Below are 23,208 nucleotides of genomic sequence, written 5' to 3' on the forward strand. Positions count from 1 at the left end.
TGGAAATGTGGCTCGCCTGAATTGGGATGTCCTGCAAGTACAAAATAGATACCAGATTTCAAAGACATAGTATAAAAAAAGAAATCTAAAATATCGTTATTTTATTTGATTAGACATTTAAATGGTAACATTTTGGATATATCGAGCTAAAATATATTTAAAAAATTAATTTCACCTTTTTATTTTTTTGGCTATTAGAAAATTTTAAGTAACACATGTGGCTTGCTTTTTATTTCTAACTAGACAGTACCACCTTAGAATCTGAGGATACCAAGCCAGTAAGTGCTAGCATCTCAAAAATAAATGATAAAGAGATAACTAGTATGTGGACACATAGAAGGCAATGGCAACCCACTCCAGTACACTTGCCTGGAAAATCCCACGGATGGAGGAACCTGGTAGGCTGCAGTCCATGGGGTCGCTAAGTCGGACATGACTGAGTGACTTCACTTTCACTTTTCACTTTCATGCATTGGAGAAGGAAATGGCAGCCCACTCCAGTATTCTTGCCTGGAGAATCCCAGGGACGGGAGAGCCTGGTGGGCTGTCGTCTATGGGGTCGCACAGAGTTGGACACGACTGAAGCGACTTAGCAGCAGCAGTATGTGGACAGAGATTAGGGGCATCCATGAAAAGTGATTTGGTTACAGGTAAAATGTGTTTGGAGTAGTCCAAGGAAATCATATCAACTAATATTACAGAACTAAAAAGGTATTTCCTCTAATTATTAATGGAAATTATTTAACCACATAATCCATTTCTCTAGTACCCTAAATATGTATACATCCTAAGATTCAATTCTCTTACTCTTGCTCTGCTTGCTCTACACTCTTCCTCAGAAACCATGTTCATCATCAAAGTTTCATCTATCAGATCAGTTCTTCAATTTTTCCCCCCAACTTTACTGAGATAAACTCACATATAACATTGTGTAACTTTTAAGGTTAACAAGGTATTGATCTGATACACATATATTACACTATAATTACGACTGCAGTATTAGTTAACACCTCCACCACTTCACATACCATTTCTTTTTTGGGGTGAGAACATGTAAGATCTATTCTCTCTGCAACTTTCAATTATATAGTACAGTATTTTTATCTATGGTCACATTGCTGTGCATGAGATCCTCAGAACTTAGTCATCTTCGAACTGGAAGCTTGTACTCTTTGACCAACTTCTCCCTAGTTCCTGCTAATCCACAGCAGTCCTTCATTTTCCCACAAATCCTCATCTCTCCTTGTACTTCTTTCAATTACACAATACAGGTTTAAGCAGTCACATGGCTCAAATTGAGATTAAATGTCCTAAAAACTGCTCTAGATGTCTCCACTTCTATGAGTTTTATTGTCATCTTAATCATTGTCTTCAGCTATTTTCTCTTTTCTCCATTTCTAATCACTGCTGCTGCTTCAGTCGTGTCCAACTCTGTGCGACCCCATAGACGACAGCCCACCAGGCTCCCCTGTTCCTGGGATTCTCCAGGCAAGAATACTGGAGTGGGTTGCCATTTCCTTCTCCAATGCATGAAAGGAAAAGTGAAAGTGAAGGTGCTCAGTCGTGTCCTACTCTCAGCAACCCCATGGACTGCAGCCCACCAGGCTCCTCTGTTCATGGGATTTTCTAGGCAAGAGTATTGGAGTGGGTGCCACTGCCTTCTTCTAATCACTGCTGCTGCTAAGTCACTTCAGTCGTGTCCGACTCTCTGTGACCCCACGGACTGGAGCCTACCAGGCTCCTCCGTCCATGGGATTCTCCAGGCAAGAACACTGGAGTGGGTTGCCATTTCCTTCTCCAATGCATGAAGGTGAAAAGTAAAAGTGAGGTCACTCAGTCGTGCCCGACTCTTAGCGACCCCATGGACTGGAGCCTACCAGGCTTCTCCATCCATGGGATTTTCCAGGCAAGAGTACTGGAGTGGGGTGCCATTGCCTTCTCCGCTTCTAATCACTAGGCAGTATCAATTGTTCTTCTTGGTGATTGCCACCATCTCAGACAGTAAAGCGTCTGCCTGCAATGCGGGAGACCTGGGTTCGATCCCTGGGTTGGGAAGATCCCCTGGAGAAGGAAATGGCAACCCACTCCAGTACTCTTGCCTGGAAAATCCCATGGACTGAGGAGCCTGGTGGGCTACAGTCCATGGGATCACAAAGAGTCGGACACAACTGAGCGACTTCACTTTCTCTTTCACCATCACTACCAATGCCCTGATTCTTACTCTCTCTCACAGAATTACTACAATAATCTCCTATCTGGATTTCCTGCTCCCTACCTTTAACCCCTTTACCTTCCCCAGTACGTTTTCCACACTGCAGTCAAGAGTCCTCTTCCTGAAGCACAGCCCTGTCACTTCAATACCCACTTCAAAATTCTCTCAAATTCTGTTACCTCAGAATAAAATCCAGATTCTACTATTCAACATCCTCCATCAACTGGCCTTCACCCAATCTCTAAATTAATCTTCCACCAGTCCAAATGCTACCCAATTAATGACCTATTAATACCAATTACCCTAACTTTTCTCCTTCTGTTTCTTCTACATATGAAGTAAAATATATTTTAAATTTTAACACAAAAGAGGGTGTGAAAATACTGATGGAAAAAATGAAAGGAGAACTAACGAAGTAGTGTATGGCATCAGCAATGCCAAATGTGTATTCAGAAGGGTTCTGGGGTTAACACTTCATAGAGGTGGTAGTTACATGAACAAAAATTTAACCAGCTATACATTTAGCAATAGTACACTTTACACTAGCATTATACTTAGTGAAAACTTTAGGAACAAAAAATGACTTCCTTTCAGCATTTTTCTAGTAAGTCCCCAAAATGCTGACAGCTGCTGTTGGAGGAGGAAAACAAACTTCATCTTTAATGGCTTCCCATTGCTAGAGCATTTTAAAACAATTTAGCTCCAACCTACCTTTTATAGCCTTTCCCCCCTATTTCTTGCAATAAATATTCTGTACTCAAACAAAAGGAATTACTCCCTCTTCCATAAACAATCACAGACTTTGATGCCTTTGGGTCCTAGTTCAGATTTCCCTGTCTGGCAAAAACCTACTACCTTTCAATGTTACCTTCTATTTAGAGTCTTCCCTAATGCAGTTCCAGAGAGGAAAAAATTTTTTTCCTTCTCTTTTTCTGTGAAACTTCTTCATGCTGCTAATATAGTACTTAGTATCTGTATACCTGTCTCCTCCCACTGAACTGTAAATTCCAGGAGGTCAAGGAATATGAATACAGAAGGGGGAAATGTGGAAACAGTGACAGGTTTTATTTTCTTGGGTTTCAAAATTGCTGAGGACAGTGACTGCAGCCATGAAATTAAAAAGACGCTTGCGCCTTGGAAGGAAAGCTATGACAACACTAGACAGTGTATTTAAAAGCAGAGACGTCACTTTGCCAACAAAGGTCCATACAGTCAAAACTAGGGCTTTTCCATTAGTCATGCAGGAATGTGAGAGGTGGACTACAAAGAAGGCTGAGCGCTGAAGAATTGATGCTTTTGAACCGTGGTGCTGGAGAAGATGCTTGAGAGTCCCCTGGACTGCAAGGAGATCAAACCAACCAATCCTAACGGAAATCAACCCCGAATACTCATAGGAAGGACTGATGCTGAAGCTAAAGCTCCAATACTTTGGCCACCTGATGCAAAGGCTGACTCACTAGAAAAGACCCTGATGCTGGGAAAGACTGAATACAAAAGGAGAAGAGGGTGGCACAGGATGAGATGGTTGGATAGCATCAATGGACATGAATGGACTCACTGGACATGAATTTGAGCAAATGCCAGGAGACAGGGAAGGAACGACAGGGAAGCCTGTGCTGCAGTCCATGGAGTCTCAAAGAGTCAGACACGACTTACTGACTGAACAACAAAAGGAATATACACCTAGAACAGTGGGTGGCACAGGTTACTCAATAAAAATTGGTTTAAATGAATACATGATTCTGCAAATATCCAAAAAGGAAAAAACTGTGTTACAAGATAAAGAAGTAACCAGAATGAAAAAAGTCATAAAGATAACAGATTAAAACAGAAAAACAAAAAAATATTTTCTGTATGCCCGTGTGTGTGTATGCATGCTCATTTGTGTCCGACTCTTTGTGACACCATAGACTGTAGCCCTCCAGACTCCTCTGTCCATGGGATTTCCCAGGCAAGAATACTGGGTGATTGCCATTTCTTTCTCCAGGGGATTCTTCCTGATCCAGGGACTGAACCCAAGTCTCTTGCATCTCCTGCACTGGCAGGCAAATTCTCTACCATGAGCACCAGCTGGGAAGCCCTATATTTGGGGAAAATAAGTTCTGAAGGAATTTATAAAACAAACCTGACTGGTTGTCTCTGGGAAAGGAGTCTGGGCTCTGGGTAGGGATGAAGATTTATTTTATATTGCAATCTTTTCTATTATCAAAATTTTATGCCACATCAAGGTATTTAAGAATGATTAAAAATACTAATTACAAAGATTATGAAGGATGAAGAAAAAGTTATGTCAATGTTAAGCATTTAAAAAAGGAAGCAACAAAATCGCCAATAATAAAAAATATCTGAAGGTATATAAGGACTAGAAGAAAAATATGAAAAGCAAAAAGCTTTTAAGTTGTCAATTTTAATTTGTAAACAAATTACTTTGATCTGTAATTTTTTGAATTTCACTTTCTCCAACACTTCCTCTAAAATATACAAGGTAAATTATAGACATTAGACTATTGTTTATAATAGGCTGTACTGAATAAGGAAAAATAAAATACTGTAAGTGGCTTCAACTTGCTTTACTTAGTTACTATATTTAGTTACTACTGTTCTGCTGTGTTTTTCAAATAAACTACATCAAATTCTTATTTAAAATCTTTTATCAGTGATAGCTTTGCTACCACTCCCCTACAGCAAAAAATGGCAAATGAACAATACCAAGCACTATAAATTTTTACTGATATTACTTAAAGGAATTAATTTTGTAAATAAATGCAGCCCTTTGCACTCAAAACATTAAATTTTTTAAAGGGGTTTTAATGTAGTCCCTAAAGGCTGATTCTTTCTCATGTTTTAGGTCTCAGCTCAAATGTTACCTACTCAGAGAAATAGGGCAAAGGCTAAGAGACTTTTGCCAAAAGAATGTACTGGTCACAACAAACACCCTCTTCCAACAACAGAAAGAGACAACTCTACACACAGATATCACCAGATGGTCAATACCTAAATCAGACTGACTATATTCTTTGCAGCCGAAGATGGAGAAGCTCTATACAGTCAGCAAAAACAAGACTGGGAGCTGACTGTAGCTCAGATCATGAACTCCTGCAAATTTCAGGACTTAAAAATTCAGACTTAAATTGAAGAAAGTAGGGAAAACCACTAGACCATCAAAAATGAAAGTGAAAGTCGCTGAGTTGTGTCTCTTTGCCACCCCATGGACTCCTCCATGGAATTCTCCAGGCCAGAATACTGGAGCAGGTAGCCTTTCCCTTCTCCAGAGGATCTTCCCAACCCAAGGACTGAACCCAGAACTCCTGCATTGCAGGCAGATTCTTTACCAGCTGAGCCACCAGGGAAGCCCTCTAGACCATTCAGGTATGAACTAAATCAAATCCCTTACAATTATACGGTGGAAGTGACAAACAGATTCAAGGGATCAGATCTGATAGAGCACTTGAAGAACTATGGACAGAGGTTCGTAACACTGTACAGGAGGTGGTGATCAAAACCATAGCCAAGAAAAACAAATGCAAAAAGGCAGAACAGTTGTCTGAGGAGGCTTTGCAAAAAGCTGAGAAAAGAAGTGAAAGGCAAAGGAGAAAAGGAAAGATATATCCATCTGAATGCCAAGTTCCGAAGAATAGCAAGAAGAAATTAGAAAGCCTTCCTAAGTGACCAATACAAAGAAATAGAGGAAAACAACAGAATGGGAAAGACTAGAGATCTCTTCAGGAAAATTAGAGATACCAAGGGAACATTTCATGCAAAGACGGGTACAATAAAGGACAGAAATGGTATGGACCTAACAGAAGCAGAAGATATTAAGAAAAGAAGGCAAGAATACACAGAAAAACTATACAAAAAAGAGCTTAGTGACCCAGATAATCATGATGGTGTGATCACTCACCTAGAGCCAGAAATCCTGGAAAGTGAAGTCAAGTAGGCCTTAGGAAGCATCACTATGAACAAAGCTAGTGGAGGTAATGGAATTCCAGTTGACCTATTTCAAATCCTAAAAGATGATGCTGTGGAAGTGCTGCACTCAATATGCCAGCAAATTTGGAAAACTCAGCAGTGGCCATGGGACTGGAAAAGGTCAGTTTTCATTCCAATCCCAAAGAAAAAAATGCCAAGGTATGTTCAAACTACCACACAACTATATTCACCTCACATGCTAGGAAAGTAATGCTCAAAATTCTCCAAACTAGGCTTCAACTGTACGCAAACTGAGAACTTCCAGATGTTCAAGCTGGATTTAGAAAAGGCAGAGGAACCAGATATCAAATTACCAACATCCACCAGATCATAAGAAAAAGCAAGAGAGTTTCAGAAAAACATCTACTTCTGCTTCATTGACTACGCTAAAGCCTTTGACTGTGTGGATCACAACAAATTGTGGAAAATTCTTAAACAGATGGGAATATCAGACCACCTGATCTGCCTCTTTAGAAATCTGTATGCAGATAAAGAGGCAACAGTTAGAAGCAGATATGGAACAATGGACTGGTTCCAAATTGAGAATGGAATACGTCAAGGCTCTATATTGTCACCTTGCTTACTTAACTTCTATGCAGAGTACATCACATGAAATGCCAGTCTGGATGAAGCACAAGCTGGAATCAAGATTACAGGGAGAAATATCAATAACCTCAGAGATACAGATGACACACCCTTATGGCCCAAAGCAAAGAGGAACTAAAAAGCCTCTTGATAAAGGTGAAAGAAGAGAGTGAAAAAGCTGGCTTAAAACTCAACATTCAAAAAACTAAGATCATGATATCTGGTCCCATCACTTCATGGCAAATAGATGGGGAAACAATGGAAACAGTGACTGACTTTATTTTTAGGGGCTCTAAAATCACTGTGGACGGTGACTGCAACCATGAAATTAAGACGCTTGCTCCTTGGAAGAAAAGCTGTGGCCAACCAAGACCGCATATTAAAAAGCCAGAGACATTACTTTGCTGACAAAGGTCCATCTAGTCAAAGCTATGGTTTTTCCAGTAGTCATGTATGGATGTGAGAGATGGACTACAAAGAAGGCTGAGCGCCGAAGAATTGATGCTTTTATACTGTGGTGTTGGAGAAGACTCTTGAGAATCCCTTGGACTGCAAGGAGATCCAACCAGTCTATCCTAAAGGAAATCAGTCCTGAATGTTCATTGGAAGGACTGATGCTGAAGCTGAAGCTCCAATACTTTGGCCACCTGATGTGAAGAACTGACTTGTTAGAAAAGGCCCTGAAGCTGGGAAAGACTGAAGGCAGGAGGAGAAGGAGACCACAGAGGATGAGAAGGTTGGATGGCATCACTGACTTGATGGACATTAAGTTTGAGCAAGCTCTGGAGTTGGTGATGGACAGGGAAGCCTGGTGTGCTGCAGTCCACAGGGTTGCAAAGAGCCGGACACGACTGAGTGTCTGAACTGAACAGAGAATCCTTTCCTGACCTACCTATCCAGAGCAGCCTCTTTCTATATATAGATATCAAGGACTGAAATAACCACGTTTATTCTTTGTTTACACACTTATTTTCTATTATTCACCACTTGAATAGAAGATTTCAGGAAGACTGGGAACTTATCTCCTTTCTATTGCTGTATTCCCATAGGAATTCAATATTTACTGAATAAATTGGGGGGCATTACAGAACTGATCTGTTCACTTTTTTCCTGTTTACTTTTTAAAAATATTTATTTATTCAGCTTCATTGGGTCTTAGTTGCAGCACATGGGCTTAGTTGCTCCCCAGCATGTGGGATCTTAGTTCTGGGATTGAACTGCCATCCCTGGCATTATAAGGCTGATTCTTAACCACTGGACACCAGGGAGGTCCCCCCTTCCCACCCCATCCCCACCCAACATTTTACTTTTAACAAGCATTATTACCCATTGCATTCTGCCAGGGACTATTCGGAATTTAAATCTCTAGAAGACACAACAGTGGACCTACCTTCAAGAAGCTTATTAAGAGAGTCACATCAGGCACCATTTGCAAAGGATAAACCACACATGCTACAGAAATATGAGACATGGGATTAAAATGAGAAGCTGCTATGGAGGTAATTGCCCCATTTGTGCTGCGACTTGAAGGCTGGCTAAAACTTGCAGAGTTGAAGAACAGGAGTAAGAGGAGTATTCTAGACAGAAGAACTGGCATCAAGATGTGGAGGCAGAAGATTCTGAGAAGAGTCAACAGGATGGACTAGCCAAACATCAATATTATATTAGGAAAAGCTGGTAACAAAGTAGGCTGGAGCAGGTTATAAATCTTCAAATGCAGACTAAGTGTCTGAAAAGATCTTTAGGCACAAGTGTAGGGTATCTCTCTGCAGGTCTTTTTAAGCAGGAGATCAGCATGATCATAGCTCAATACTATTACAGGAAAACCAGTCTGGTCAGATGAACTGGAGTGAGAAAGAACAAGGCTTGGAGGCTCAGATAGGCTACTAAAACAGACTGGGCAAAAAATAAGGCTCTGAACTGAGGTTTAAACATTATAGAAAGTCATAGACAGGTCACACAGAAACTCTGCAGCCAAAAAGATCTGGGTTGGAATACTAAGTCTATATTTAACAGTTGTATAAGGTTTTTTAAAAAATGGCTTTATTATGATTTACATATCATATAACTCATCCAAAGTATACAATTAAATGGCTTTCAGTATATTCAGAGTTGTATGCTTATTAGTGTAATCAATTTTAGAACATCTCTTTACTTCAAAAAGAAATCCAGTTCCTAAGCCATAGTTCCCACATCTCCCCAGCCTCCCTCGACATAAGCAACCACAAATTTACTTTCTCCTAATCTCTATATATTTGCCGATTCTGGACATTTAATATGATTGGAGTCATATGGTTCTTTATGCCTGGCTTCTTTTCATTTGGCATAGTTTTTCCAAGGATCCTCAATACTGCATGTATCAGTACTTCCTTCTTATTGCCCAATAATATTCCATTATATGGACATACCACGTTATTAATCCATTCACCAGTTGATGGGCATCTGGGCTGTTCTGACTTTTTGCCTTTTAGAATACTGCTGCTATGATAACAGGTATATTAGCTTTAACATCTGTTAAAGAGATAATAATTATTAAGTTTTAATGTTTGTAAAGAATAGTGCCTGGCACAGAGTAATGTTGAAAAAATATTAATTCCCTTTTTCCTACTTTGCAGGTAAATTGAAAGTTACTTATCTTTCTACCCTCATCAAACTGTACTACCCTGCTACTGCTGCTGCTAAGTTGCTTCAGTCATGTCCAGACTCTGTGCGACCCCATAGACGGCAGCCCACCAGGCTCCGTTCCTGGGATTCTCCAGGCAAGAACACTGGAGTGGGTTGCCATTTCCTTCTCCGATGCATGAAAGTGAAAAATGAAAGTGAAGTTGCTCAGTCATGTCCAATTTTTAGCCACCCCATGGACTGCAGTCTACCAGGCTCCTCCATCCATGGGGTTTTCCAGGCAAGAGTACTGGAGTGGGGTGCCACTGCCTTCTCCGATACTACCCTAAACCTAGCAAAACCTTTTCCCAGTCAAATATGATTCTCCTACCTCTGAAGAGATTTCTTCCTCATTTCTTTCAGACTCCATCTTCTTGAATTCAGAGGCTCCCATTTCCCTTTCTCTACTCACTAAATGATGAATGAGTATTATCGTTTTAGTTATGTTCCTGTTTACACAGGACTTCCCTGGTGGCTCAGAAGGTAAAGCGTCTGTCTACAATGCGGGAGACCCGGGTTCAAGCCCTGGGTTGGGAAGATTCCCTGGAGAAGGAAATGGCAATCCACTGCAGTATTTTCTGTCCGGAAAATCCCTTGGACAGAGGAGCCTGGTAGGCTACAGTCTATGGGGCCGTAAAGAGTCGGACACAACTGAGCAAATTCACTTTCACTTTCCTGTTTACACTACAATTCCAAAAACTATTTTTCTGAATCCTTATAACACTTTTCTTCCGTTCATCATGCCCTCTTCTTTATCTTACACTCCATGTTTATATCCTGGTGCTACCTCAAGTTAACAGCACAAGATGGAAATTTTGTTATCTGTAAACACTCCCTCTTGCCTAGTTTCCATGCTATCAACGCTAATGTTACTAACATTAACCTTTTTTTTTTCCTGATAAATGCTGATGTTAAGGACCATCTTAGAAATTATTTATAAAACACAATTCATTACCTATTTTCATATATATATATTTAAATACGATTGTGATTTTAAAACATTATCAAATCTTAAAAGTGACCCATATAAATTTTGAAAAACAAAATGGTAACCTTATAATTGTGTGTAAGTCGCTCAGTTGTATCCGAATCTCTGCGACCCCATGGACTCTCCATGGAATTCTCCAGGCAACAATACAGAAGTGGGTTGCCATTTCCTTCTCCAAACCTTATAATTATCCAATGTAAAAAAATCCGTTATAACTTTCCCCCCCTTTCTATTTATACACTTGTTTCTAGTACCTGATATGTTAAGGAATATGACAGCTACCGATTTGGAGTTTTAATTTTACACAAGAAACTCTGTAACCCCCAGAATTTTATTAACTCAGTCATTATTTCTGTTCCTTGCTCAACAAGCCAGAACCAGAAATACTAATGAGATGTTATACCCCTTTCCACTACTGGGCCATAATTACTTTGAACCCAGCAAGGCCAAACAATGATGGTTCTTCCTGTCTGGCGGTTTCATTCTCTCTCCAAGGTCGCAGACATAGGTTCGGAGTGATATCTACGAAAGTTGTGGACGACAAGGCAGAATGGCAGAGTATCAGTCACCAGTAAGTGGTGAAGCCCTAGATGAAAGGAGTGGCTCCGACAGTGTAAAGAAAGAGGTGAAGGTGCAACTTTACCCCGAGATACACTCATTCCCGCGGTCCCTTCTCAAGAGCTCTTGAGAAAGTGGGTTCTTCTAGAAAGAAAGAAGGGTCTGTTTTTTTAAAAGGACAGGCATCGTAAAGTACAGGTGTAAAAGTCTCCCGGATACTAACACGAATGAGCAGAATACGCAGTCTTCGGAAACTCAAGTGTGGGGAGACGCGGGGGGACGGGATAAAGGAACACAGTGCTCAGACTGTCTCGGGTGGAGAGACATCGCCTACTGGTGGGGCCCAGGCGGGGGCGCGGCCGAGATCCGCGCAGGGGCCCCGGGCGGAAAAGCTGGGCCGGGGGCCGCTCATCCAGGACGGGACTTCGCTGCCAGGGCCCAGCTAAGCAGAGCCCAGAGGGTGCCGGACGCTGGCATTCAGGCCTCGTCCTCCCGCTCCCCACCCATCTCTGGCGCCGCCAGAACGAGGGCTGGGAAGGAAAGCAGGAAGAAATTCTAACAGGGACCTGGGAGCCAAAGCAACAAGTGCCCACCGCGGCTCTCCAAGATACCGCTGGTCTAGGGCAGGAAAGCAGGGCCTGGAGCCACGGCATGCTGGCCTTCCCTTTCTCAGCCTCTGCCCCACCGCACTCACTCTGCCACACGACGCTCTTCAGCCCCCTTTCCGTCAACGGCGGCGCCATCTTCCCAAACGCTGTGGAGGAGCAGCCGCCGCCTCCCACTCGCAACCTACTTCAGCTGTGAGAGGGAGTTCCGGAGGACCCCGCCCTTCGCTGAGGGGACAGCCCCGCCCACACTCACGGGTCACGCCCACAAAGTGACGTCACGAGCTTCTTATGGGATTCCCGCCCAACCCCGGACTGAGGCTGCGCAGTGTGGGTGAATTCTCCGTAGGCAATTGCGCGCCCCCTAGCGGGAGGCTCTCAGACGAATTTCGATGTCCTGGGATGTCAGAAAGTGAACCGGTACCAACGGATTGTGAGCTGACGCCACCTCAGAAACGCGATTTCACTCATACAATTCATGAAAAAGAGGGGTTCTTCGGTTTACAAAAGAATTCTTCACTTTGAGAAGCGATTTATAATAGACTTCACTCAGTCAGCTACCGAATAGAAAATTTAGCCTCCAAAAAGTTTATTCACTTTTCAAGGACGTAATAGGTGCAGCCCACTGTGCCCAAAACTGTGCAGGACTTCAGGCAAGGCAAAGAAAGGAGAGACCCACTTCTGAAGAAAAATCTAATTAGATAGCTCAGTTCCTGGCATGCTTGAAGGCAGTCAAATATTGGTCGAAATTGTGAATGCCATAATAATGATAATATACATAAATGAACCAATAAAACAATACTTAGTCAACAAACATTGATTCATGTGGAAGGGACTATCAGTGCTTTCGATTTAAAACAGGGGAATTATTGCTGATTCACACAGGAGATGATCTGAGCTCGGACTTAGAGAAAGTTGAGGCAGAGATCTGTTTCTTGAGATGGTTATTTTGAGACTTGAAATCAAGGTAGTCAATCATAGGGGAATTTCCTGGAGGTTCAGTGCTTAGGATTCCAGCAATTTCACTGATGAGTGGGTGGGTTCAATCACTTATCTGCGGAACTAAAATCCCAGAAGCCCTGAGACCAACAACAAACAAGTTATCAATCATGAATTAAAGCAGTTTAGTTTCTGAGACCCTCAACTGTAACATAAACATCATATACACTAGCAAAAAGCAGACTTTCTCACACTGATTTGCAAAGAACAAATGGTCTTATTTCGAGTTGGTCACATAAGGAAGCAGAAATGGTTAGTTACTACTAGTAATAATACTGGCTAACATTTACTGTGGATGTAGTATATGCTAGGCAGCATGCTAAATAAATTATCTCACTGATCCTCAAAGCAGTCCTCACAGTTAAGGAATCTGAGGCTTAGTGAAACTAAATAACTTGCCAAGAATGCACAGGAGTGGTGCAGTGGGAAGGAGAATAAGGTTTGAGTTACACAGATAGGGCAGGCTGTGAGATGACTTGCAATTTTTGCTCTTTAGGAGAAGCAAAATGAAGAATAAAAACAACCATAAAATGGGTTCAAGTAAAAACCTATGGCATGAATGGCTTTCCATTCTAGACTTAATTGGGCGCTGGGGCTCTGGCCTCTTTCAAATTTACTTTTAATAGACTTAGCTGCTCAAAATTTTAAACAAATGCATAATTATATTTCTCTACCTTTTCAATTTTAAACCAGATTCTGCTCTGTATAGCAAGGTTGAGCCCCCAGCCATAAGAAAAAAGACATGTTACAGACTCACACTTCTAAAATGAAGTTCCTTGTCCTCAAGACAGAGGAATGAGGTGGGTGAAAGTGGCTTGAGAATGACCACGTGCCAAGGGTAACACAGAAAGGATCTTCTGGGTTGGAAGTTTGACTTGGGTCACATGGGGTATAGCTATGATTCATGCTCCTGAAGGCCAGATTCCAAGGTGGCAATGCGGTATAGTGGAGCAAATGTGGGCGTTAGGAGCATGTAGACATGTGTCCACAAACCCTGGATTGGCCTCTTATTAGTAGCATGACTTGAAACACTTCAGTGTCATTGCCTTTATATGTTGAAGGTGAGTATAGTATCTCAAACCTCACAACAACCCAACAAGATGATAATCTTTATAGCAATTTTACAGATGTGAAAACTGAGATTCAGAGGGAGACATTAAATTACATAAGACCTCAAGATGGCTCCCAAACCACTGGCTTTTCCATCATATTATGTTGCCTAACCTCACTTGCCCCCCTAGTTTCACATAACCTCTTTGAGCTGTCTCTCTAGTCTCCTCTAGTTGGTTTACATAAACAGATTGAACGAAAAATTTGAATTTCCTGAACAGGATATAGCAGAGTGGAAGACAGAGTCCACCAATGCTAATCAGAGATGAAAAATCTGCACTGCATAATTTATAGAGCAGATACACAGTTGAAATAATTGAGACTGAATGTAAAAGCTCTTGAGTTAAGGCAGATCACTCACTCACCATCCTATATCCAGGTCTTCTTCTCTAATAATTTATCAATTAATCATGATAACCCAGATAAACATTTTCCATAAAAATATCATAGATTAGCAGGTCTGATCAATGCTACATACTTACTTGGCCCCCTGATAATCTGTGTTTCAACTGGTTAGCTGTGAGAACACGGATGAATTCTTTGACCTTTTGGGTCTCCTTTTTGTTACATATATAAAGGAATATTATCATTTAGCTCAGAAAGTTGTTATGAGAATGAGTATAAGAAAAGCACTTAAAAGCATGTAGTATGTGTGACATCCATGTTTTGGTTTTACATTCACCCAATGTGGACCACATTGTTTTCTGTGGAATTCTGACCAAAGCAGCCCAGACTTAGATGCCTAGCTAAGTAGACAGCCATTTCATTTCTTCTGTATTCTGGTATTTATAGGGTATGAGTGCACTGGTCCCAGCAGCCCCCTAGTGTCCTATACCAGGGATCCTGGCCTTCCATCTGGCTTTTGCCCTCGGCTCTTGTTCCAGTCAGCCATGGACACAACTCTTATCAGAGGGCCCACACTGCCAGAGACTGGGCTCAGCACACAGTCTGCCATGGGCTCTGAACCACAACCTGGAAAACTGCCCCAGTTCATTCATGGTCCCCTCACAGGACACGGACCCATGAACCCTCCAAATCTCGTCACCAATCTTTTGTCACATGCCACAGCCCTCTAGCTTCTGTTAAATTAATGAACAAGGAGGCCATTAGGTTGAGGTGGCTGTAATACCTTAGCCATCTTTGTGAACAAACCAAAACCTAAGTCTTTAAGTGTCTCAATGTTAAGAAATCAAAATCTAAGGACAACTGATCACAAATAGCCAACTAGGAATTCCCAAATAAGACAACCACTATAGCTACATACCTATTGGTTTTATAGCCAGTCAAATAATATCCTTGCTTTGCTTTCACCTCTTTTTAGTAAAAGTCTACTCCCTCCCACCAACCCCTGCCCCCAGCTCCTGTCAGTAGAGTATTCCTAATCATCAAGGTTTTGGTGCTGCTGAATTCAAATCAATTTTTGCTCAAATAAACTCTTAAAATTTGTAACATTCCTCAGTTTATCTTTTAACATGTTTCAGCTTCCCATCGCTGAAATTTTGCTTCAAGGGAGAATGGGGCCAACACAAGTCTTTTAATGTTCCCAAACTTGGCCACATGGCAGAAACACTTTGTGAATTTGTTAAAAGTATAGATTCCCAGGTCTGGTCCCAAACCTGCTGAGTTAGAATCTCCAGGGGATGATACCAGGAAGTCTGTATTAAATAATGAGTTCCCCAGCTGATCTCAATGCACCTAGTCCGACTCCTGTTCATCCACTAGTACTTAGGAACAAAAGTGAACTAAATTCGGTCCTCTTCTGTGTGCACTGTCTGACTCAGTGATTTCTGTTTTTCTGGAATCTAAGTTCTTTGACTTGCCTTCTTTTCAAGTGCAAATGCTCTTGAGTATCTCATCAGTGGCACATTTGTATCTCAGTCTCACACAGAAAGGGAAAGCAGACACAGAAAAGGAAGTTTGCTGTTCCCTCCCAGAGTACCTCAAGCCTAATTCTATGCTCCAATTCCCTCTGGGCAGAGTTCCATGGTTGTTCCTAACTACAGGCAGTTCCACAGCTAGGCTTCTGGGGAGCAAACACTTTAGTTATGTGTGCTACACAAGTCCAGCTTGCACTATCTTTTAATAAGGTTACTGGCACTTGAAGGACAATTTTTTTTTTTTTAGGTACAACAGAGTTATCATTGCCTTTTCTCTCAAAAAAAGCAATTACAGTGTGAGTGAGGAATACAGCCAACAAGATCAATGGTCCTTCCCTTCAAAGATGCATGTATGTCAGTCTGCCACAGTTTGGGGCTCTGGCCCTCCATCTGAAGTCTTCGCTCATTAAAAAGCATGACTACAGTCATTCCAGTAACAGGCGCGCAACTCTGCTTTCCCAGACACTCACACAGAGGTGTCAACACATGATGCTTTCTTTCGCTTGGGAAAGCCTGCAAGTGGCTTGGCTTCCTCCTAACTTTAGATGAGGGTGTTATTTCCTACAGGTGGCCCTGGCAGTTGCTGCTATCCAACCTCAGCTGAAGTCCTTGTCGAGTTTTGTTTTGGATGAGTGCAGTCAACGTGTGGTGGCTTGATTTTGACTTCTCTGGGAGTGGATGCTTCCAACTCTCGAATGGCTAGAGAGCTGTACGGCAAGTGCTGGGTCGTTGAAACACTTATGAAGTGGGTGTGTTGTAGTATGTACTATGTCTGGGTGTAAGAAATCTCCAAGAATTTCTGCTACGCAGACCTTTCACATCTCCAGGACTTTCCCAGTGTGATGGCTCACTCTGGTAGCCTTCCACAAGACTTTCTGAATTAATTTTTCCCCCAAGTCTTCTCTGCAGCAGATCTTGAACTCCTGTGCCCTTGAGGACACACCTGACCTTGAACTCAGGAAGTGGAGTCAGAACAGTTCTTCTAAAGGCCAGAAGAGCTTGTCCTATCCTAGAGGAATTTTGTATTCTAATAGACCTTTTCCAGCTCTAATAACACTAACATTAAGGAACCTCTGCAAAAGATATGGGAAGAAATTTTTAAAGCAAAGAAAAAATAACACTTTGCCTTTGAATTATAACATTTTAATTTAAATTACTCACTAGTCAAGTCGCTGTTGTTATCCGTGGTTTACTGTGTCATTCCACATTTCTCTTCCCTCTGTAAATCACTGAAAAGGCAAGGAAGGGAGGAAGCCACAAAATGTATTAGTATGCAAACATTTTCTTAAGTTAAAAAGCCCTCAGATGTCACTGAGTTTCAGATTAGCATTTCTATTTGAAATGCTATTTTTGCAGCACTTCACAGCAAGTAAGCAGAAAAGTAAGATAAACTGAACCGTTCAAAGGGCAAGAAGAAACTGACCATCAGGTTCTCTCTCTGGTTAGAGAACTAACCAGGATGTTCTCTCTCCTGCTTTGTGAAATGAATCCTCCCCAAGAGTCTCTTGGAGCTCAGACTACTGACCCAAGACAAAGGACTTTCCTCTCCACCCCCAAGCCTTTTATTTATTGAGCTTACTTTGAGCCTGTCATTGGGTCTAACAATTTATATCTCCTTTAATCTTCATAACATCTTATGAGAAGTTTGTTCCAATTTTCAGATGAGGAAACCTGTACTTAGAATTGAAGCACCTTGCCTAAGGGAAAGGGACAGTGTCAGGATTTGAACCTAGATCTGTCTCTTAAAAAATCCATTCATGCTGTTGAAAAGCTTTAGGATAATCCAAGAGTTAAGCAAGACCAAAAGCCTTAGACCAACAAGATTCCCAAGGCTTCCCTTAGCTTATCTAGAGGCCCCATGCCAGCTAGGGACATACTCTGACTAGTCTTATGTATAGAGAGGAGAAATGCTGAAATTGGACAGCAATTTAGAATTTCTCCCTTAATACAGTGAATTCTCTATGATGTAGAGACCCCTAAATAATCATTTTTGAGAGTCTTGCAGAATTTCTACAACAATCTCTTAAAGAAGAGGTCAGATCTCTTCAGATTGAAGACTGAAACTCGCTTAGAAAGAAGTAATAATCAAGGCCAGCCCAGAGGGACACAGGAAGTAGACAGCAGTGACCTAGAGCAGTGCTTCTCAAACTTGGAGAGTGTCAGAATCACATGGGAACCTGATAGAAACACAGGCATGGGTCCCTACAGCCTTTGCTAGCCCTCCAAGAGATTTTGATACACACCAAAGTTTGAGCACTACTACCTAAGCAGTAACTCGTAAACTTTAATATGCATTGAATCACCTGGGGATTTAGTAACTCTGCATGGGGCCTAAAATTATGCATTTTGAATAAGATTTCTGGCGATCTCAAATAGCAAGGTCTAAGAGTGACGGTTTTCCAGCATTTTTTTTTTTTTTAAGTAATATCTCTTTAACAAAATCTTAGGGAAGACCAATATATAATACACCACTCTTCACCTCCTAGGGATCCCCAAGATACTTCTACTACCCCTCTGAGGCTCAGGAGAAATATTGAATTAAAACTGCCTTAATACTGGAAAGATGTTCCAAGAATGCAGACCCAGGCCCATGTACATTTTACTGAAGACCAGAGCTTATGGGCATTAGTACTTTGGGAGTTTTTTTTCCAGTAATTATAATTTAGAACTTTCCTTATAATTTATTTTTAATAAGCCAGGTCTGTTTCCCTGTAATCAATGGAAATAGAAACCCTTTAAAAATTAATAGGGATTATGGGGTCGCAAGTAGTAGTAGTATGGGGTCGCAAAGAGTCAAACATGACTGAGTGACTGAACTGAACTGATTCTTATTTCAGAACTGCTGGTGGGGCTTCCCCAGTGCCTCAGCAGAAAAGAATCCTCCTGCCAATGCAAGAGATGTAGGTTCAGTCCCTGGGTCGGTAAGATCCCCTGGAGAAGGGAACAGCAATCCACCTATTCTTGTCCAGGAAATCCCATGGACAGAGGAGCATGGTGGGCTACAGTCCATGGGGTCGCAAAGAGTTGGACATGACTTAGTGTCTAGACAACAACAGCAAGTGGGGCAAGAATTAGAAAACATGTGTCTTCTGTGCTCAGAGAAGAAATGGACTGGGAGAGGAAACAGAGAACCGGCAGCAAAGAGAAGCCTGTGTCCTACCGGTGGAAGGAAGTGTTGGAAGGGAGATGGCCCAGACTGGAAGGCTATATCCAGTGGAGTTTGCTCGTAGGAAGGCTGCATTTTCTCTTAAATCCTCTGAAGTCAGCCATGTCTGACTGTGTGTGTGTGTTGTGTGTGTTTACATGTCCGGTCTGTATTTTGGGTTTTATAATATTCCCTAAGGGTATTCCCAAGGCCTCAAATCAAGCAATCCTCCTAGAAGATGGTAGCAAAGATTCCTCTTGAAGCACCACATGCTACTCACGGGGTCAGCACACACAGCTCTGTGATCACCTCCACAGCCCCAAGCCAAGAGTAGCCCCCATGGGGCCCCCAGAATAGCCTAGATGGGCTCAGTCCCGAGCACATCTGAGTGGCAGTGAGGGTTACCTTTACTCCAGATGCCCTTTCAGCACCCGTTTCCCTCTGCTGGCCATGTCCACCCATGCACACTGGAAGCAGGCATCTTAGGACTCTGCAGGCCATTAGCAAGATTCTAACACCGGACTAAAAGTGTGGTCAGACCAGCAGCATCAGTGTCACCAGCATCACCTGGACCTTGTTAGAAGTGCAAAGTCTTAGATCTTTCCTACACCTACCAAATCAGAATCTGGTTTAATAAGGCCCCAGGTGATTTCTATGCACAATAAGCTTTGAGAAGCTCTGCTCTAAAGCAGAAGTTCTCAGCCATGGCTACACCTTACAATCACCTAAGAAGCTTTTCCCTGGTGGCTCAGATGGTAAAGAATCTTCCTGCAATGTAGGAGGTCTAGGTTTGATCCCTGGGTCGAGAAGATCTCCAGGAAGATCCTGGAGAAGGGAATGGCTACCCACTCCAGTAACCTTACCTGGGAAATCCCATGGACAGAAGAGCCTGGTGGGCTACAGTGCATGGGTTCACAAAGAGTCGGACGTGACTTACCGACTGAAAAACAACAAATCGATTACTTTTAAGCTCTCTGGGTAACACAATGTACAGCAGGCTAGGAACCACTCTCTCAAGTGAGGCATGAATCAGTTGCTTCTCTGAAGCATATTTTTATTTTCCTGTGGGACCCTGGAAGACTGAAATAATTTCAGAATCCAGTGGACTTCCTCTCCACTGGTGGAATCTGAGGGGAGGCAACGTAAGAGGGGAGAAAGAGTTATGCAAGAGGAGAGCAGGGACCCCTTAAATCACAGAAAGAAAGCATTTGCCTCTATAATTGAAGAGTCAGCTTTGCTTCTGACTTCATTAAGTCACCCTAAAGAACAACAATGAAGAATGAAGAGGCGGAGCCAAAGTAAAACAGCACCCAGTGGCGGATGTGACTGGTGATGGAAGTCAAGTCTGATGCTGTAAAGAGCAATATTTCATAGGAACCTGGAATGTTAGGTCCATGAATCGAGGCAAATTCGAAGTGATCAAACAGGAGATGAATAGAGTGAACATCAACATTTTAGGAATTAGTGAACTAAAATGGATTGAAATGGGTGAATTTAATCCAGAAGACCATTATATCTACTACTGTGGGCAAGAATCCCTTAGAAGAAATGGAGTAGTCATCATAATCAACAAAAGAGTCTGAAATGCAGTACTTGGGTGCAATCTCAAAAACAACAGAAGGATCTCTGTTCATTTCTGAGGCAAACCATTCAATAACACAGTAATCCAAGTCGATGCCCCAACCACTAATGCTGAAGAAGCTGAATGGTTTTATGAAGTTCTAAGGCCTTCTAGAACTAACACCTAAAACAGATGTCCTTTTCATTATAGGGGACTGGAATGCAAAAGTAGGAAGTCAAGAAACACCTGGAGTAACAGGCAAGTTTGGCCTTGGAGTACAAAATGAAGCAGGGCAAAGGCTAATAGAGTTTTACCAAGAGAATGCACTGGTCATAACAAACACCCTCTTCCAATAGCACAAGAGAAGACTCTACACATGGACATCTCCAGATGGTCGGTATCTGGATTGATTATATTCTTTGCAACCAAAGATGGAAAAGCACTATACAGTCAGTAAAAACAAGACTGGGAGCTCACTGTGGCTCAGATCATGAACATCTGATTGACAAATTTAGACTTAAATTGAAGAAAGTAGGGAAAAACATTAGACCATTTAGGCTTAAATAAAGTAGGGAAAACCACTAGACCATTGATTACCTAAATCAAATCCCTTATGAATATACAGTGGAAGTGAAAAATAGATTCAAGAGATTAGATCTGATAGACAGAATGCCTGAAGAACTATGGACAGAGGTTCATGACATTGTATAGGAGGCAGTGATCAAGACATCTCCAAGAAAAAGAAATGCAAAAAGGCAAAATGGTTGTCTGAGGAGGCCTTACAAATAGCTGAGAAAAGAAGAGAAGTGAAAGGCACAGGAGAAAAGGAAATATATACCTATTTAAATACAGAGTTCCAAAGAATAGCAAGGAGAGATAAGAAAGACTTCCTAAGTGATCAATGCAAGGAAATAGAGGAAAACAATAGAATGGGAAAGACTAGAGATCTCTTCAAGAAAATTAGAGATACCAAGGGAACATTTCATGAAAAGATGGGCTCAATAAAAGACAGAAATGGTATGGACCTAACAGAAGCAGAAGATATTAAGAAGAGGTGGCAAGAATACATAGAACTATACAAAAATCTTTATGACCCAGATAATCATGATGGTGTGATCACTCACCTAGAGCCAGATATCCTGGAATGCGAAGTCAGGTGGGCCTTAGGAAGCATCACTACGAACAAAGCTAGTGGAGGTGATGGAATTCCAGTTGACCTATTTCAAATCCTAAAAGATGATGCTGTGAAAGTGCTGCCCTCAATATGCCAGCAAATTTGGCAGACTCAGCAGTGGCCACAGGACTGGAAAATGTCAGTTTTCATTCCAATCCCAAAGAAAGGCAATGCCAAAGAATGCTCAAACTACTGCACAATTGCACTCATCTCACATGCTAGTAAAGTAATGCTCAAAATTCTCCAAGCCAGGCTTCAACAGTACTTGGGCCGTGAACTTCCAGGTGTTCAAGCTGGATTTAGAAAAGGCAGAGGAACCAGAGATCAAATTACCAACATCCATTGGATCATCAAAAAAGCAAGACAGTTCCAGAAAAACATCTACTTCTGCTTTATTGACTATGCCAAAGCCTTTGACTGTGTAGATCGCAACAAACTGTAGAAAATTCTGAAAGAGATGGAAATACCAGACCACTTGACCTGCCTCCTGAGAAGTCTGTATGCAGGTCAAGAAGCAACAGTTAGAGATGGACGTGGAACAATAGACTGGTTCCAAATCAGGAAAGGAGTACATCAAGGCTATATATTGTCACTCTGCTTATTTAACTTATATGCAGAGTACATCATGAGAACTGCTGAACTGGATGAAGCACAATCTGAAATCAAGATTGCTGGGAGAGATATAGATGACCTCAGAGATACAGATGACACCACACTTACGGCAGAAAGTGAAGAAGAATTAAAGAGCCTCTTGATGGAAGGGAAAAAGGAGAGTGAAGAAGTTGCCTTAAATCTCAACATTCATAAAACTTAAGATCATGGCATCTGGTCCCATCACTTCATGGCAAATAGATGGGGAAACAATTCGAGACTTTATTTTCTTGGGCTCCAAAATCACTGCAGATGGTGACTGCAGCCATGAAATTAAGACAGTTGCTCCTTGGGAAAAAAGCTATGGCCAACCTAGACCCCATATTAAAAAGCAGAGACATTATTTTGCTGACAAAGGTCCATCTAGTCAAAGCTATGGTTTTTCCAGTAGTCATGTATGGATGTAAGAGTTGGACTATAAAGAAAGCTGGGCGCCAAAGAATTGATGCTTTTGTACTGTGGTGTTGGAGAAGACTCGAGAATCCCTTGGACTGCAAGGAGATCACATCAGTCTATCCTAAAGGAAATCAGTCCTGAATACTCACTGGAAGGACTGATGCTGAAGCTGAAGCTCCAATACTTTGGCCACCTGATGTGAAGAAGTGACTCATTTGAAAAGACCCTGATGCTGGGAATGATTGAAGGCTGGAGGAGAAGGGGACGACAGAGGATGAGATGGTTGGATGGCATCAGTGACTCAATGGACATGAGTTTGGGTAAGCTCTGGGAGTTGTTGATGAAGAGGGAAGTCTAGCGTGCTGCAGTCCATGGGGTTGCAAAGAGTTGGACATGACTGAGCGACCGAAATGAACTGAACTGAACTGAAAGAGCAACAGAAAATTTCTTTCTAATTTATCCATGATAAAAATGACTTACCCATTCCAAGTGTACTTCCAGAGCAGGTTACTGTAATAAATAAAAACACAAGCATTTAAAACAGATTCATTGATGTATTTGAGATACAATTTAAGAAAGAATAATAGGAAAGTGAGTGAAGAGTGAATAAGAACCAATTTGTGTAATAAGAGAAGGAGACACCTGCTAACAGTGTTAACTTGGATAAGTCATTTCACTTTTCTGTGCTTCACTTTGTTAGGTGGCAAGAATAAGAAT

The 23,208-nt window shown here is 41.7% G+C and overlaps 2 protein-coding genes across 3 annotated transcripts in view; both read right to left on the minus strand.

The window, feature by feature from the left end:
• The window catches only part of STXBP3 (syntaxin binding protein 3), a 48,879-nt gene extending 37,068 nt beyond the window's left edge, over positions 1-11,811 (minus strand). Inside the window, exon 1 of one of the 2 annotated variants that reach the window (XM_040232161.1) lies at positions 11,668-11,811. In XM_040232161.1, the coding sequence (XP_040088095.1) occupies positions 11,668-11,716 (49 nt within the window). In that variant the 5' untranslated portion in view covers positions 11,717-11,811. The remainder of the gene's footprint in view (positions 1-11,667) is intronic. The other variant, XM_040232162.1, reaches the window with a different exon arrangement.
• Positions 11,812-16,761: 4,950 nt separating this feature from the next.
• The window catches only part of FNDC7 (fibronectin type III domain containing 7), a 29,301-nt gene continuing 22,854 nt past the window's right edge, over positions 16,762-23,208 (minus strand). The window contains exons 11-12 of the mRNA XM_040232160.1: positions 22,972-23,001; positions 16,762-16,793 (exon numbers count right to left, since the gene is read on the minus strand). Of these exons, the coding sequence (XP_040088094.1) occupies positions 16,762-16,793; positions 22,972-23,001 (62 nt within the window). The remainder of the gene's footprint in view (positions 16,794-22,971; positions 23,002-23,208) is intronic.

Source organism: Oryx dammah, unplaced genomic scaffold (assembly GCF_014754425.2).
Source record: "Oryx dammah isolate SB20612 unplaced genomic scaffold, SCBI_Odam_1.1 HiC_scaffold_28, whole genome shotgun sequence".
In the NCBI taxonomy this organism is placed as follows: Eukaryota; Metazoa; Chordata; class Mammalia; order Artiodactyla; family Bovidae; genus Oryx; species Oryx dammah.